Source organism: Bombus bifarius, unplaced genomic scaffold (assembly GCF_011952205.1).
Source record: "Bombus bifarius isolate JDL3187 unplaced genomic scaffold, Bbif_JDL3187 scf7180000009200, whole genome shotgun sequence".
Taxonomy (NCBI): domain Eukaryota; kingdom Metazoa; phylum Arthropoda; class Insecta; order Hymenoptera; family Apidae; genus Bombus; species Bombus bifarius.
Genome location: NW_022884965.1, coordinates 4,218,690 through 4,232,715, shown reverse-complemented (window position 1 = coordinate 4,232,715; position 14,026 = coordinate 4,218,690). Strand labels below are relative to the sequence as shown.

The following is a 14,026-nucleotide window of genomic DNA, read 5'->3' as shown; positions in this document are numbered from 1 at the left end:
CCCAAATTTCTATGAGATATGGCCAATCGTGATAGTCTGACTGTTCAATTTCTACTAAATACATAAAAATTCATGTTCTACCACTTACCACCTTCTTACATCTCCATCAGTCGATCGAGGAACCCTTCAGATCCATAGACCAAGCTATAAATCCCATACACGTCTAACAACCAACCTAATTGAAACCACCTTGAAAGAAGCCAACGATGAAACCAGCTGACCAAATTATTCTATGTTACCTTTGAGTTACGTCCGCAATAAATTAACTGCAGGTTAGCTCATGATCCCAGTCTGTCTACCAATCACCAACTGTCCCATTTCAGTCGCCTAATTCGGCGACTCAGTGGTCTGTAACGTTCGCCTAACACCGACATAGTATGGTCGTCCACGTTGGAACTAGGTGCCGGAATTGTTTCAGGTCCGTGGATCGTGTGCAGCACTTTCGTTTCAGCAGAGATTAGTCGAATACTTCAAAGGAATCGACGAATCAGCAACGTGTTCTGTATTTCGTTGGGGACAAAAGGGAATCACCGGTCTTGGTCGTAGGCGATATAAAGTCCTTGGGTTCTATTTGATGGCGACAAGTGAGAAACGCGGCAACCAGACTGCGGATAGCTTAGAACTGCTAGAATGTTGAGTCCATTTTTGTGGACTTAGGGGAACTTGACTAGCAATCGCTAGTCTCTGCGAGACCTGATTTAAAGCCCTTAAAACTCTACGCCCAATAAACATTTTTATTCATATCTGATGTACATTAATATGTGATTTGAGAGTTTCTAAATTGGCTGAAGAGAAGATGACGAAGAGCACAGATTCTTATATATTAGATTGGCAACTGAGTGAAACCCAATATTTAGAAGAAATTTAAGAGCAATTAAAATTACCAGTTGATAATTTACCATTAGAGATTTATAGGAGTAATTTGTGAGATTCCTGAAGGCAGTCAATAATAATTAGCAAACTATAACTCTCTATGTACTTGGAAGAATCTCAACGTGGGTTCAGCACGATGACTGTCAAAATGTCCAATTGGTAATTCCATTTGACAAAATGTCTATTCTACAACAATACCGTCCCTACCAATTTCTTCTTCTCGCTAGCCTGCATGTTTTATTGCAAACATTTACTCAAAAATGTTACTCGTAAACCGACCTGGAGCCACTTGAACAATGGCAGTGTCTACGCTCTAATTGGGTATTGAAGCGTTTCTTTTTCCTTGGTAGTGGATTTCGCTGCCTCTTCAGAACTGTGCAAGAGCTATCCACGAAATTCCTGACTCAACATTGAGAGACACCTGAAGAGGTGGAGAAGTTGGATCTTGGAAGAAAGAGGCAACTCCGGATGCCAAAAGCAACGTGCTATCTCATTCCCTCCCATTTTTCCTTCTCTTCATCTTTTGAGCAAGAGACCACAATCCTGAAGTTTTTCCAAGTTTTTGATCAACAGAGGAACAAGACACAAGGAGGGATTCAGAGGTGTTTAACCAGGCTAAGAACCCTCGAGCAACCGGCAAGCCGATTTACAGCGGAGCTGCTTTTGAAGATCCTCGCAGGAAAGAATATTCTGTGACCTGGAATTAACCGGCTGCTCACCCTTGTACATGATTTTTAGTCAGAGCCACGAGACACTGATAAATTGTCAGTAAAGAAGCAGTCTTGTAATTTGTCTGAGATTCCTTTGCAGGTCCAGAAGAATTCAAAGTAGTTGGAGAAAATTATTAATAGTTCTTTTTTGGCGGTTTCTCTGGATGATTCAAAATAGTCTGAGAATTTCTTAACGCCTCTTTTACTTTCCTAAAAATAGTTTTAAGCAGAGCAGTTTTTAAGGGAGATTCATTATGGTTTTAAGAGCGGATTGAAGAATGGCCATAGTTTGTCAAGGTATTTGGAATACTTCTTTTCTCAAGCTTGTCCAGGATAATTTTAAGCGATTCGAGGCTTTTTTATTAACATTTTATTGAACTTTTAGGAATAGTTTAAGAAAGGAATTTCTGGGGATGGTTGGGAATATTTTCAGACTTTTAAGAATAGTCCAAGAGAAGAATTGTTGAGGATTTGTCAGGACTTTAAAGATAGTCTAAAATATAATGATTTGAAATATAGTGTAAAGCAACCTTTTGATACTTTTGGGTGAGAGCAGTTTAGAATAGTTGTAGAATCCACAAACTGTGCTTTCTGAATCTTATAAACAATTCTTATCAACTGAATGCATGAAGGACAAAATATAACATAATTTTCAAGTACTTCTTTTTGCTTGAAAAACTTACCATCATCAATTTCTCGTACTCTTCCTCGATCACGGTGCCATTGTAGTACCGGTTGATAGACTTGGTGTCCGGGTAATAAAAGCCACGTTTGCAGATGCATCGGTAGCTTCCACGACGGAATCCAAGTCCAGGGATGGCGATGCACTGCAATTGAAAATTACAATTAGACGTGAACTTCGTCCAATGCCAAATAAAATATTAAATACCTGATACACAAGAAAAAAAAAAGGAAACAAAAATTTGGCGACTAAAATATTAACATTTTACCAATAATACAAGCTAGCAATTTTTATTGATAAATCTACTAACCTCGGTGGTGCGTTTCTTGCATTTGTCACTGGCTGCAAAGATGTTCAATTGAGTGGATCCTGGTGGCAGAGGGCACTGATCTATGTCAAGTCTGCGCAGATCAATGTCTATTCCACTTGTCCCTCTGAAAAAAGAGAAAAAATATGAAATTATTCGTACGATTGTCTACACATATTTTTCACATAACCATCTTTCAAGAACAATTAACAAAATGTATTCATATAAAATAAGAAGGAAGATAAATTGCTAAGTAGACAGGACGTAGATAGAGTCAAAGTGGCAATGGTTATTCGCTGTGACAGGTTGAACCAAAGGGTAGTGGTAATTGACTGAAAGTCATAGTGGAGAGAGGACAAGGTTATTCCTATCGAAATTCATGCTTGTGACCGGCATAATGGACGGCAGTGTCAAACGACCAAGCATGCCACGCGTAAAGCTATTGATCGTTGCATCGCTTTATTGTACAATAAAGCATAGTTAACGTCTATTCTGAAAGTGAGGATCCCCTTGCCTGAAACACGATATTCTAGACTTAAGTAAGGCTAATTTTTCAGAGTGGATATCGGCATTGAGTTAAGAAAATAGAAAGGTTCAGTTAACATGTTTTCACGTCATCTGTTTGAGTTATCGTTTTTCTATACTCAATAAGATTATATATATGAATATATATTGAGTATAGAAAAATGATAACTCAAACAAGCTTGGATATATTAATTGGACTGATTGAACAGTATAATTGGTAAACGTGAGTCGAATATATAACATGAACTAATTATACGAACAAATTGCCTGATTCGTAATAGAATCTATTGATTTTACTATGATCTTTGGATTTTAATACTTTCATGTAGATTTCATTTTGAAAAAGGAAAAAGATCTACAACGTTTCAGGAATTGTTAGCTTTTCATTTTCCATTATTTCCCTTTCTTTTCGTTTGAATTTTCCTTTATTTTCTTCTCTTTTCCTTCAAATCTTCTGTGTTTTTTCATTTTCTTTCAGTTTCCCTGCCACCGGATTTCCCTTAATTTTCTTTTATCTCTCTTACTTTTCCTTAGTTTTTCCTAACTCACAATTTTCCTTTGTTTCCCTTTCCTCTTCTTTAAATTTCCCATTGATCGATTTCCCTTCTGTTAGCTTTAAATTTCCCTCCCCTTCATTTTCAATTTTCCTTCCCTTGCCTACTAATTTTCCATCGCTTTTCCTAAATTTCCCTTCCTTTCGTTTTCTTTTATTTTCCTTCAGGCTGTTCCATCTTTCCCTCGCTTCTTCCATTTCCCTCTTCCATTTCTCAATGCTGTTTTTCACTTGTTAATTTCCTTCACTCTGAACTCCCCTTTTATGTGCACTTTTACGATCACAGAAACGCATAACAGTATACTTTGCAAACGTTCATGCACGCGCATTAAAAAAGCCTGACTGGCTCTCGTGTCGTGTAGCTGTGACAGACACGATGCACCTGTTCAAATAAAATACCTGTTATAGCGCGACATGGACCACGGAACGTGGGCGTTGATCAATTTACTTCGCCTCTGTGAAGCACGTGCTCCGTATCGCTAATGACAAGACGCGAGTTCTAACCAGTGTATGCAACGGGACCAGCAATATTCATTACAGTAGTAACAGAACAGACACGAGTTTGTCAAGAGCGTTATCAGTCGTGGTGACAGTAGCCACTGACAGAGCAAACTTTGCTGTATAAATTTAATTTTTCATTTTTCATCGCGGCTTCATTAATCGCTTAGCGATGACGAGTACACCAGAAGGTAGAATAATAAATAGGTGGATGACAGTCTTGATTTTGGAACGTGATTTCTCGACAAATAAATAAGACACGAGTGAAAAAGGATGGTATTGTCTGTAATCTGGTTGGCAACTAAGTGATTGCGGGTTTTGTCAATACCACTTAATGACAAAATACGCAATGAGTTAGTTGCCAAGCGTATATCACTGTCTTGTCGTTTGAAGAAGCTTTGGATATCGTTAGGGGGACATTTGACATTTTTCCACAGTTTGAAACGTTCTTCTCGAGATCTCTTATTGGCTGTTTGAATAAATTTTAATTAACCAAACCAATTTTTCAATTTCACATCACGTAATTTGATCTTAATTGAGTATCGACCGTGTCATTTACTTACAGGCCGTGCAATGTAAACTTAATTAATTAATGGAATTGGCAAATATCGAATAATCAAAGAAAAACACAGTAGCGTTTCTTCTGAAGAATTTCCTTATGCGGAAAATGAATTTTATTTTGCAAACGTTTAACAGGTAAAACGATCCCTTTCCATGGAAAATATCCCATCGTCTTTCAATGTGGAAGTTTGCGAATCCTGAAAAGACCTTCTTTTAGCGTGATTTCCAATTAACCTCAATTTCCCCTAATTAACCTAATCTGTGGAAACGAGACTCCATGTATTCACGGCCAGTTACGAATTAATTCAATTATTACGAACCTGTGCATTTTCTCTGTAAACTCTGACTTCCTCGATTCGAAGGATAAAACTAATGCAGAATTTTCCAGTCTGCTTGCAGAACGATAGTCAAATTCGATTTGTTCGTTTATTCTGAACGCGACACGAGCCTGCAACGCGTCAGGCATTTTCTTGCTTGATCGTGAAATTTCGATTCGTTTATGCACACATGCGTCGACTTCAGAGCCAATTATCGAAATTAGTCCAGTCGATTCACAAATCGAAATAGAAGAGATAATTAAGCTTACGCGTAAAATTCCAACTCCAAACGGGTAATTATCCCGGAATAATGCGACTGGAAATAATGCAATGGCATCGAATAAAGGGAATATCTGATCTTCAGTTTTCTAGAATTTGAATATGCTCGTTTTAGGTTATGTTTTAGGTGTTGTATGCTATTAGCTCTATTATCGCAGTAACGTTGAAAAGTTATTTGTTGGTCGTGCGTGTCGGTTCTCTCAGTTCTATGATAGCGGTGGAATTAGTTCAGTCCGTCTAACTGGAATGCAGCTTGGACCTAGCCGTGCTTCATTTTCTCTTGTTTGAAGGTTAGTTTTAGTCAAGTTGCAAACGTTGCAAAACCACCAAATTTGCGTGAAATTAACCGTACTTAGCTGGCCTAACTCAAAACCTCATTTAATTATACTTAACTGCACTTAATATAAATTTAATTTAAAATAACTTTCACTGTATTTAACTTATGTCTGAATGTACTGAACCAAAAACTAACCATATTTTATTTTATTTTAATATATCTATATATCAAAAGTCTGAACACTATCTGCCTGATCTCACTAGTCTGAACACTATCTGATCTCACTAGTCTGATATCGCTAGTCTGAATATTACCTACCTGATCTTACTAGTCTGATCTCGCTAGTCTGAACATTACCTATCTGATCTCACTAGTCTGATCTCGCTAGTCTGAACACTACTTGCCTGATCTCACTAGTCTGAACACTATCTGTCTGATCTCGCTAGTCTGACTTCACTAGACAGAAAGTGATTTGAAATCACGAAGAATCTTACATATTTCAGACATATTTTCTTTGTCGAAACTAGATTAAAGAATGTGAATAATAATTAGTATGTATGTAAGCATTGTAAATATTTATAAAAAATTCAAGGTTGCCAAAATGCATAGAATGCACGTACTATACGAAGACCTGTCACATGTCCAAGCGATAAAAGAAAATTCGAAATTGACAAACTATGGATTTTACTAACTTTTCTACTATACAGATACTATACCACTCGATAGCTGTCATCTATTGCTACATATTATATTTATTCATCATATTTAAATACAAATTCATCTTGCAAAATTTATCAAATTATCATATTGTTATCTTATTTTCCTTACTATATTGCTATTTTATATTTCTTATTCTATAAATTTTCTTTCATAAATCACTGGCACGATACTCGTTAGAATATTTAGCAAGCGTAGGAAACCTCTGCTTGAGCGCTATTTGTTTAATTAGGTCCATAAAGAATTGTATAAAAATCCGTACTGTAATTTTAATTAAACGAAGGAAAGGTTAAACAGCAAAAGGAACGAATGTACGTAATCTGGGTATTTGCTAAACACGAGGAGAGACAACTTGGTCGTCCGGCTGCAATTAACAATTAATCAAGCATCCCATTGCTCTTTAGCTTCATTCAACGAAAGCGTCTAATCCTTCGTTCCTCGAGTTGCGTTCAGTGAAGTTAAATTCACCGTGTTCGAGGAACGCTCCCACTGGACCAAGAAAATAACAAAAGGGAATTGTTCGCGAAGCGTCTGACAGTAAAATATTCGCCGCAAGGCAAAGGATTATAAAAACGTGAATACCAGCAGTGAAGATGCATGACTATGCTTCCGTTTTGAAATCGTGGACCTTCTGCTAGACTGCGGAAAAATAATAACCAGCCACGCGATGCCTTCGCTATACGGCGAGAGAAGCGGACATGGGACGTTTCACGCTATTATGAAGTGCTATTATACGTTGTGCCTCCGTTTTAATCATTTCTTTCGAACAAAACTTCCTTATTATATTAATTCTCTATTGTTCAATTAAACAAAAAGATCGTTCCTTCTACTGTCGTATTGTGTTATTGGGCTTGGCTGATTAACAGTAGATCTGCTCTACTTATTCCTGAATAAATGATACGTTCTAATATTAATATTTATATTAATATTCATTAGAAAATTTATATATGCCATACTACTGCTTCCGTAATATTTTTCAAATGAGGCTTGGTTACTAACCTAGTTTCTGATTAGTAAATTAAATAAAAAGTTTGTTTGTACTGCTTGTTGTACAGTTTTATCGAGCTCGGCTGATTAATAATAGATCTACTCCACTTTTTTCGCGAAGAAACGACGTTATTCGGATTAATATTTGTTAGAAACTTGTTGAACTACCGTCTTCATAACTATTTTCCGACGAAATTTCGTTATTACGGCCGATACGTAACTGACTTATTCCACTGGCTTCACTAGTAACTGACCCATCTGCTTTATCTGTCCAGTAACTAACCTATTCTCCTTGTCTGGTTAACCATAAGAATTGATTCCTATCGGCTGATTAAAGATTGACACATTCTCCTTGACCACAAAATGACAAACACAAGCCAGAATCAGATATTGTGGCTAGTAACTGAAATATTCCCTCGTCTCAATCAATGACTGATTTATTCTTCTAATTTGATTACTAAGAGAGGTCACGTCACCTGTCTAACTAATAATTTACTTACTCTCCTTGACCGACAAGTAACAGATACTGTTCACCTGCCTGATTAATAACCAGCCTATTTCGCTAATCCGACTAACCAATGACCTCTTCCACCTGACTAGCCAATGACTTACTTATATTCCTTATCTACTGGTAACCGACCCATGTCACCTGTCTGACCACTAACGTTACCACTTCCCTTGACCGACAACCACCTGAGTTATTCTACTCGTCTATTCAATAATTGACCTATTCTACTTCTTAGACAGTTGCGTGGATATCAGCTGGAACTTAGTGGCCTTACAGCTCGAATTAACTTTATGTCTTTGAAGTTACCAGTTCAAACTCTTCTTTCAATGAATAAGAATACAATTTCGTTCAATAGCCAAATCGATCAGTTTCTATTTCTGCACATTATTCAGTTGTGTAACAGGCTTCAAAATTTCGATACACTTTTTTAATGCTAATCATAGCATAGTCTGTTTTATCTGTTGTATTGTACTGTATATATTTGATATTACATTTTAAACATATATTACTTTACATATTACAGTATAATGGAATGATTTGTATTACCATAAAATATGCCACACAGATAGGAGTACCAAAACAAAATATCTTCTCATAAATAATTTTCCGCTAAGAGGGCAATCTTTAATAATAACAACCTATGAATTAAATAACGTTAAAGAATTCATACTAAATTATCCGCTGATAAATGATAAATTTTCCTCGAGCTTGCTCAGACTACCAGACCTTATCAATGACAAAATATCTTTAAAAACCGACGGCTGCCACCAATTTGACAAGATCGTCATTTCCCACTTGCCAATTTCAGTTTCAAATTTCCTTGGGCCACTGAACGAATTTCATGGTAAAATTATTTCATCTGTCTTCCCGTAGATTTTTTTCATTATTTTATTTTTGATAAATGGTAGTTCGCTGGCTGGTTTGGTATCCGTTACCGGTCGGAATTACAGCGTGGAAAATGGGAGAGATGAGCAGGGACGATGGCCGTAATTCCCGCGAAACGAGGGATCGAAGGAAAATCGTGCAACTGCGGTGAACACGGTAAACCAGGGGTTACAGGGAGCCGAGCATCGAGTATGTTAATTCGCGCCGTCCAGGCAAACCGCCAATCGGTGTACGAACCGTTAAACTTCCACTGATAATGGCCTTGCTGGCACTTACGTGTAAGTGAAATGCGAGCAACGGAATTTGACGCCGTTTACGTTCCTTCTCAGCCTCATTTTCATCCAATTTCCTCAAAAACTATCTACCCTTAATGTATCTCTTCAATACGATAATTTAACAGTTGTACTACTTGCATTACTAATTTTTCTCGATTTAGATGATCTTTTTTTTTTATAAGTCTTATTGCGAATTTATTATATATATTCATGTTTCTTTCGAAATTTTTTTTTTTTTTTTTTTTTTTTTGTTAAATAGTAACACGATCTCTAAGAGAATTTTCGACGTTAAAGAGTTCGACGTAACACGGTTAATGCGGCGTTAACGGTCGCATTTTTCATAAGCCACGTCGCTACAGCTTCTCGCATCTGTGGACCGGAAGTCGCAGCAAAGACTGTGACAGTAGAAGGGGGAAAGAAAAGCGGTGTTTACGTGGCAACGGTACTGATCGTAAATCTTCCGACCTTTGATTTATATTGTCATGGAAATGGGAGACGAACGGTGTCCTCGACTGGTACCAACCCGATTTACGACCACGACGGTTCTCATTGTCGCGCTTAAAATATTGCTAATCGAAAACGACCAACATGACAGGATCGCATCACGCGTTCGAACATGATTTTCAAACATACGTATTTAGATTATATATGTGTGTGCGTGTGTGCATGAAGAAACTAGTATCATTAATACATAATTATTTTATTACTAGTATCATTAATATATAATTATTTTATTCTATAAACATATGTACAGAGTGGTTGGTAACTGGTGGTACAGGCGGAAAGGGGGTGATTCTAGACGAAAAAAGAAGTCGAAAATATAGAATAAAAATTTTTCGTTCGAGGCTTTGTTTTTGAAAAAATCGACTTTGAACTTTGGTTCGGTACGCGTCCACTTTATCGCGTCTCGTTATAACGGATCTCACTGTAGATCGTTGTCTCGATGGAAAAATTAAAAAAAAAAAATGTTTATTCTATATTTTCAACTTCTTTTTTCGCGTAGAATCACCCCCTTTCCGCTTGTACCACCCGGTTACCAACCAGCCTGTATATAATTATTATATTATGATGTATAATTATATTATCAATATTATACATTTATTGGGTTGGCAACTAAGTGATTGCGGATTTTGTCAATTCCACCTAATGACAAAATCCGCAACCACTTAGTTGCCAACCCAATAATTCCTTCATAACGATTTATATTATTATTATTATTATTATTTATTTGCAAAATCGTAGAAAGCAGTTTGTTAAAATGAAGCGAAAATAATTCTGACCAGTCTCTGACACCGAACACGCCGCTATGAATGAAACGAAAATGATACAATATCAAAGAGTGTGATGACGCAGCGAGCTACGACGAACTTGCTGGTTCCAGCTACCATCGAAATTTAATTAAACTTGCTCAAACCATCTTCCACGTCCACCACTTGAATCGCACTTCAGCCGATTTCTCGCCCCTTTTTATCCGCAAGAGAAGGATTCCTTTTATCCGTTTAACTCGAAAATCTCGACTCGTCTACTTCTTGCGATCCAGGCCGATTGGGAAGGGGGCGAAGTTAAGAGTAGCTGGCCAATTATATGGCGATCAGAGTGTAAATTAGCGCAGAGCTGGAGATAACAAGCAGCTAAAGAAGGGTGAAATGAAATTCTCTTTTCGTTGCACCACTCCCCAACGACATTTGCATGAAACAAACTTCCCTCTGCAAATGGCACATCGCGTTTACATTTCTTTCCGTTCGTTAAAAGTCTCTGATTGAAACGTTCGAACTTTCCTTCCTCTTATTTCCTGTTACTTCCTCCATCTCTTCTTTTCTCTTCTTTTTTCGCGAATCTTTGTCGAATGAAAAGTGCCCGGGAAAATTTCACGACGTTTGCTTTTTTCTTTTTTTTTTTTCGAAAGATAATGGTTTTTTGATGGAAATGGAGTTAGGTAGATGAGACTGTGTGGTCGGTACATTAATAGAGAATGGTCGAAGTGGTGCATTAATCGGGCAGAATTGCCTGGGAACAAGGAATTAAACGGGGAGGATGGTGCGTCCTAATGAGGCATTCGATTGTTTTCACATGGAAACCTGGGAAATGGAGGCGTGTCTGCCTTGTAATATCCCCTTGTAATTTCCACGAAATTCAACGGAAGCGAATTCTGAACAGGATTTTCCACGTTGCTGAATGCGGTTGAAAATTTCAGCCGATTGATAGGACAACGTAAGATGCGGCAGAAATGTTTGTCTTTCGTTGGCAATTGGTAATTTCAAACGATCGAATGGACGTGATAAGATGGACAGGAAAAATTTTGCTTTTCCTTTAATCGCATGTTTATGCAACTCGGTTCAATCGTTTTTCTTTTTTTTCTCAATATATTTTGTAACATTTTGAGGAATGTTGGGAAAATTGTTCAGAGAATATGGAGGTACATGTACCTGAATTTTGTTCCATGGAAAATATGTTATCGCTTTTCCAACGACACTGGCGCCGAGAAGAGTTCTCTCATCATTGTCATTCGCACAACCATTTAATATCGTCATGAAAAAAATTCTGATAATGAAAGAGGACAGGTAAAAATGACAAAAAAAATGTGTTTGAAAAAAACACGTAGAGACTGAGAATAAAAATAGGAACAGGGAAAGAAATGTTCAGATTTCAATTCGATGTGCCTTTCTATTGTTATAACAGGAAAGAGAACAATTCTTTTGCTGTTATTATCGACATGCTAATGCAGTATATCTGTTTATGAAAGACTAACAACGATGAAAAAGGGAGCATCAAACAAAGATGACAAAGCACGTATAATTAAAAAGAAAAGAGAATTCATAATTAAAAAATATTGTCCCTTTAAATTCGTTCCTTTCTTCGGCAACTCTTCACCGAAGGCAGAACAAAAGAGTTGACTTATCTCAACGAATGTTAATTTCTTTATTAAAACGTAACTACGAGAGGAAAAAGCATAAAAAATCAAAAAATAACGAAGCCTGTAATCAAAAAAAAAAAAAAAAGAAGAAAAGAAAGAAAAATAACAAAAGAATATCTTCCAGTTAAATTTAAATTACTATTTGAGGTTAGGATTCCGCAATCACTTAGTTGCCAACCCAATATTTACACCCAATTAATTGTTCCAGAAACATTATCCAAATTATTATTACTTTTTCAACAACATTCTACCAAAAATAGAACGAAAGAGCTGTTTCATCCTAACGGACGACGATTTATTTATTAAAAACTGGAAAACGTGTCCAAACCATCGAGAAACGGCGAAAGGAATGTATCGAAAACAAACGAAGAGTAACAAAAATATTTTTCATTTAAATTCGTTATCGTTCGTGCAGCATCTGGCCAAAAAGAGTAAAATGTCTGGTTTATCATAACGAATGTTAATTTCCTGTGACTGGGTTCCAACGACGTTCCACGGCCGAGATAAACAGGCGGCTGGAATTTGGCGTGGCGCACGAACGCGAATAAAAAGTGTTCTACAAGCTCGAAGAGAGAGAGAGAGAGAGAGAGAGAGAGAGAGAGAGAGGCGCGAGGTAGCAAAGCGGAAACTAAAGTCTCGACGGATTTCGTCTGGGCGGCAACGGGGAGGGGGAAGCGCGGAGGGAGTGGGGGGAGCTGAACATTCGCGACAGATTTCCGACGATTCTCACGAAAGGCTCACGCCAATTCCTTTATCGTAGCTTTTTATCGTAGCGATACGATTACTTCAGTTGGCTTACACGATTCCAGGCAAAGCCGTGGGAAAATCGGCAACTGCTGCTACATAATCGGCCCGTGAAATCGATACCAGCAGACCCTCCACCTCGGACTCCTCCCCTCTAGGCTTTGTTCGTCACACTCCTTATTGAAAACTTGACCTAAAGAGACACTTATGTGCAGTACAGTCGACTTAAAGTACGGCTTGCTTCATAATGTTTCCAGCGAGTCTTGTAGATTTTAAGAGACACGGGAAATCTCTTTTACTCGTCTCGTTCTGACTATACGACCTTTTGCTGGAAATTTGACTTAAGAAAAAGCCTGTGCCTAGTGAAGTTGACATAGACGGGCCTTTGCAATTTTTCCAACCGATCTTCTTACGTTTTCCAACACGCAGAAAATTCCTATTATTTATAATAGGTTTAAGTCGTTGTATTAGAAACTTAAGGAAAAGTGTAGTGGCTGGCACAACAGTTCGCTTAAATCTTCATTTTTTTTTTTTTTTTTTTTAGGGAATTTTGTTAATTTAGCTCTTGGAAGAAGCAGAAAATTCTGTATTATCAATTTCGATAGAACCGCACGTCCTTCTATTGGAAACTTGACTCAGGGAAAAACGTATGACTAATAAAGATAACTTAGATGGGGTTCGTCATTTTTCCAGAAAATTTCATAGATTTTTAAAGGCAGAGAATTGAAAATATTTGTTTGTCTACGGCTATACGTTGTTTATTTGTAAACTAGATTTCGGGAAGTATTTTTACGCACTAGATGGACGCTTTGTACTATAAATTTAACCGTTTCATCGAATTTTGTAGATTCTAAAGAAGCGGAAGAATTTATTAGCTGTTCGTTCGTGACAATAAAAGAAAACAAAATGGGAAATTTAAAACAGCTGTTACGAGAGACGAAGAAGTATTTTTCTTTGTTGCTTTGTATGGCAAATAAACAGTTTAAAAAATTCATGCGACTTAAAATTGACGATCTACATGAAACACCAAAGATTCGTTAAAAATAGAAAATATCCTACGACATTTCGGTAAAGCTGCACTTAAGGAAAATTTCGCAACACGAAACTCTTATAATATAGTCACTGTCAAAACAATACAATATTTTTATTTCGACGTCCCCTGGGACAGCAACCTACACGCTCGTCACCATAACCACTCACAACGTTGTACAATATCCAGTACATAGCTTTTTCAAAGCACACAAATGCTTGTCGATAAACATTCAGAGTAACCTGGATGGAATTGAAAAGCAAACAGCCAGCCAACAAGCCAGTTGCAGCAATATACATAGGGAAAATGCGAGCTTCGAAAAATTTCTCCGTTCGATACGTTGATGACCGTCGAAGGGACTGCTGTCATAAATGACACAAGAAC

General features: G+C 37.3%; 1 protein-coding gene across 1 annotated transcript in view; it reads right to left on the bottom strand.

Annotated features, from left to right (window-relative positions):
• Window positions 1-14,026, bottom strand: part of LOC117214423 (probable G-protein coupled receptor 158) — a 162,709-nt gene that overhangs the window by 80,400 nt on the left and 68,283 nt on the right. The window contains exons 3-4 of the mRNA XM_033460533.1: window positions 2,576-2,699; window positions 2,267-2,410 (exon numbers count right to left, since the gene is read on the bottom strand). Of these exons, the coding sequence (XP_033316424.1) occupies window positions 2,267-2,410; window positions 2,576-2,699 (268 nt within the window). The remainder of the gene's footprint in view (window positions 1-2,266; window positions 2,411-2,575; window positions 2,700-14,026) is intronic.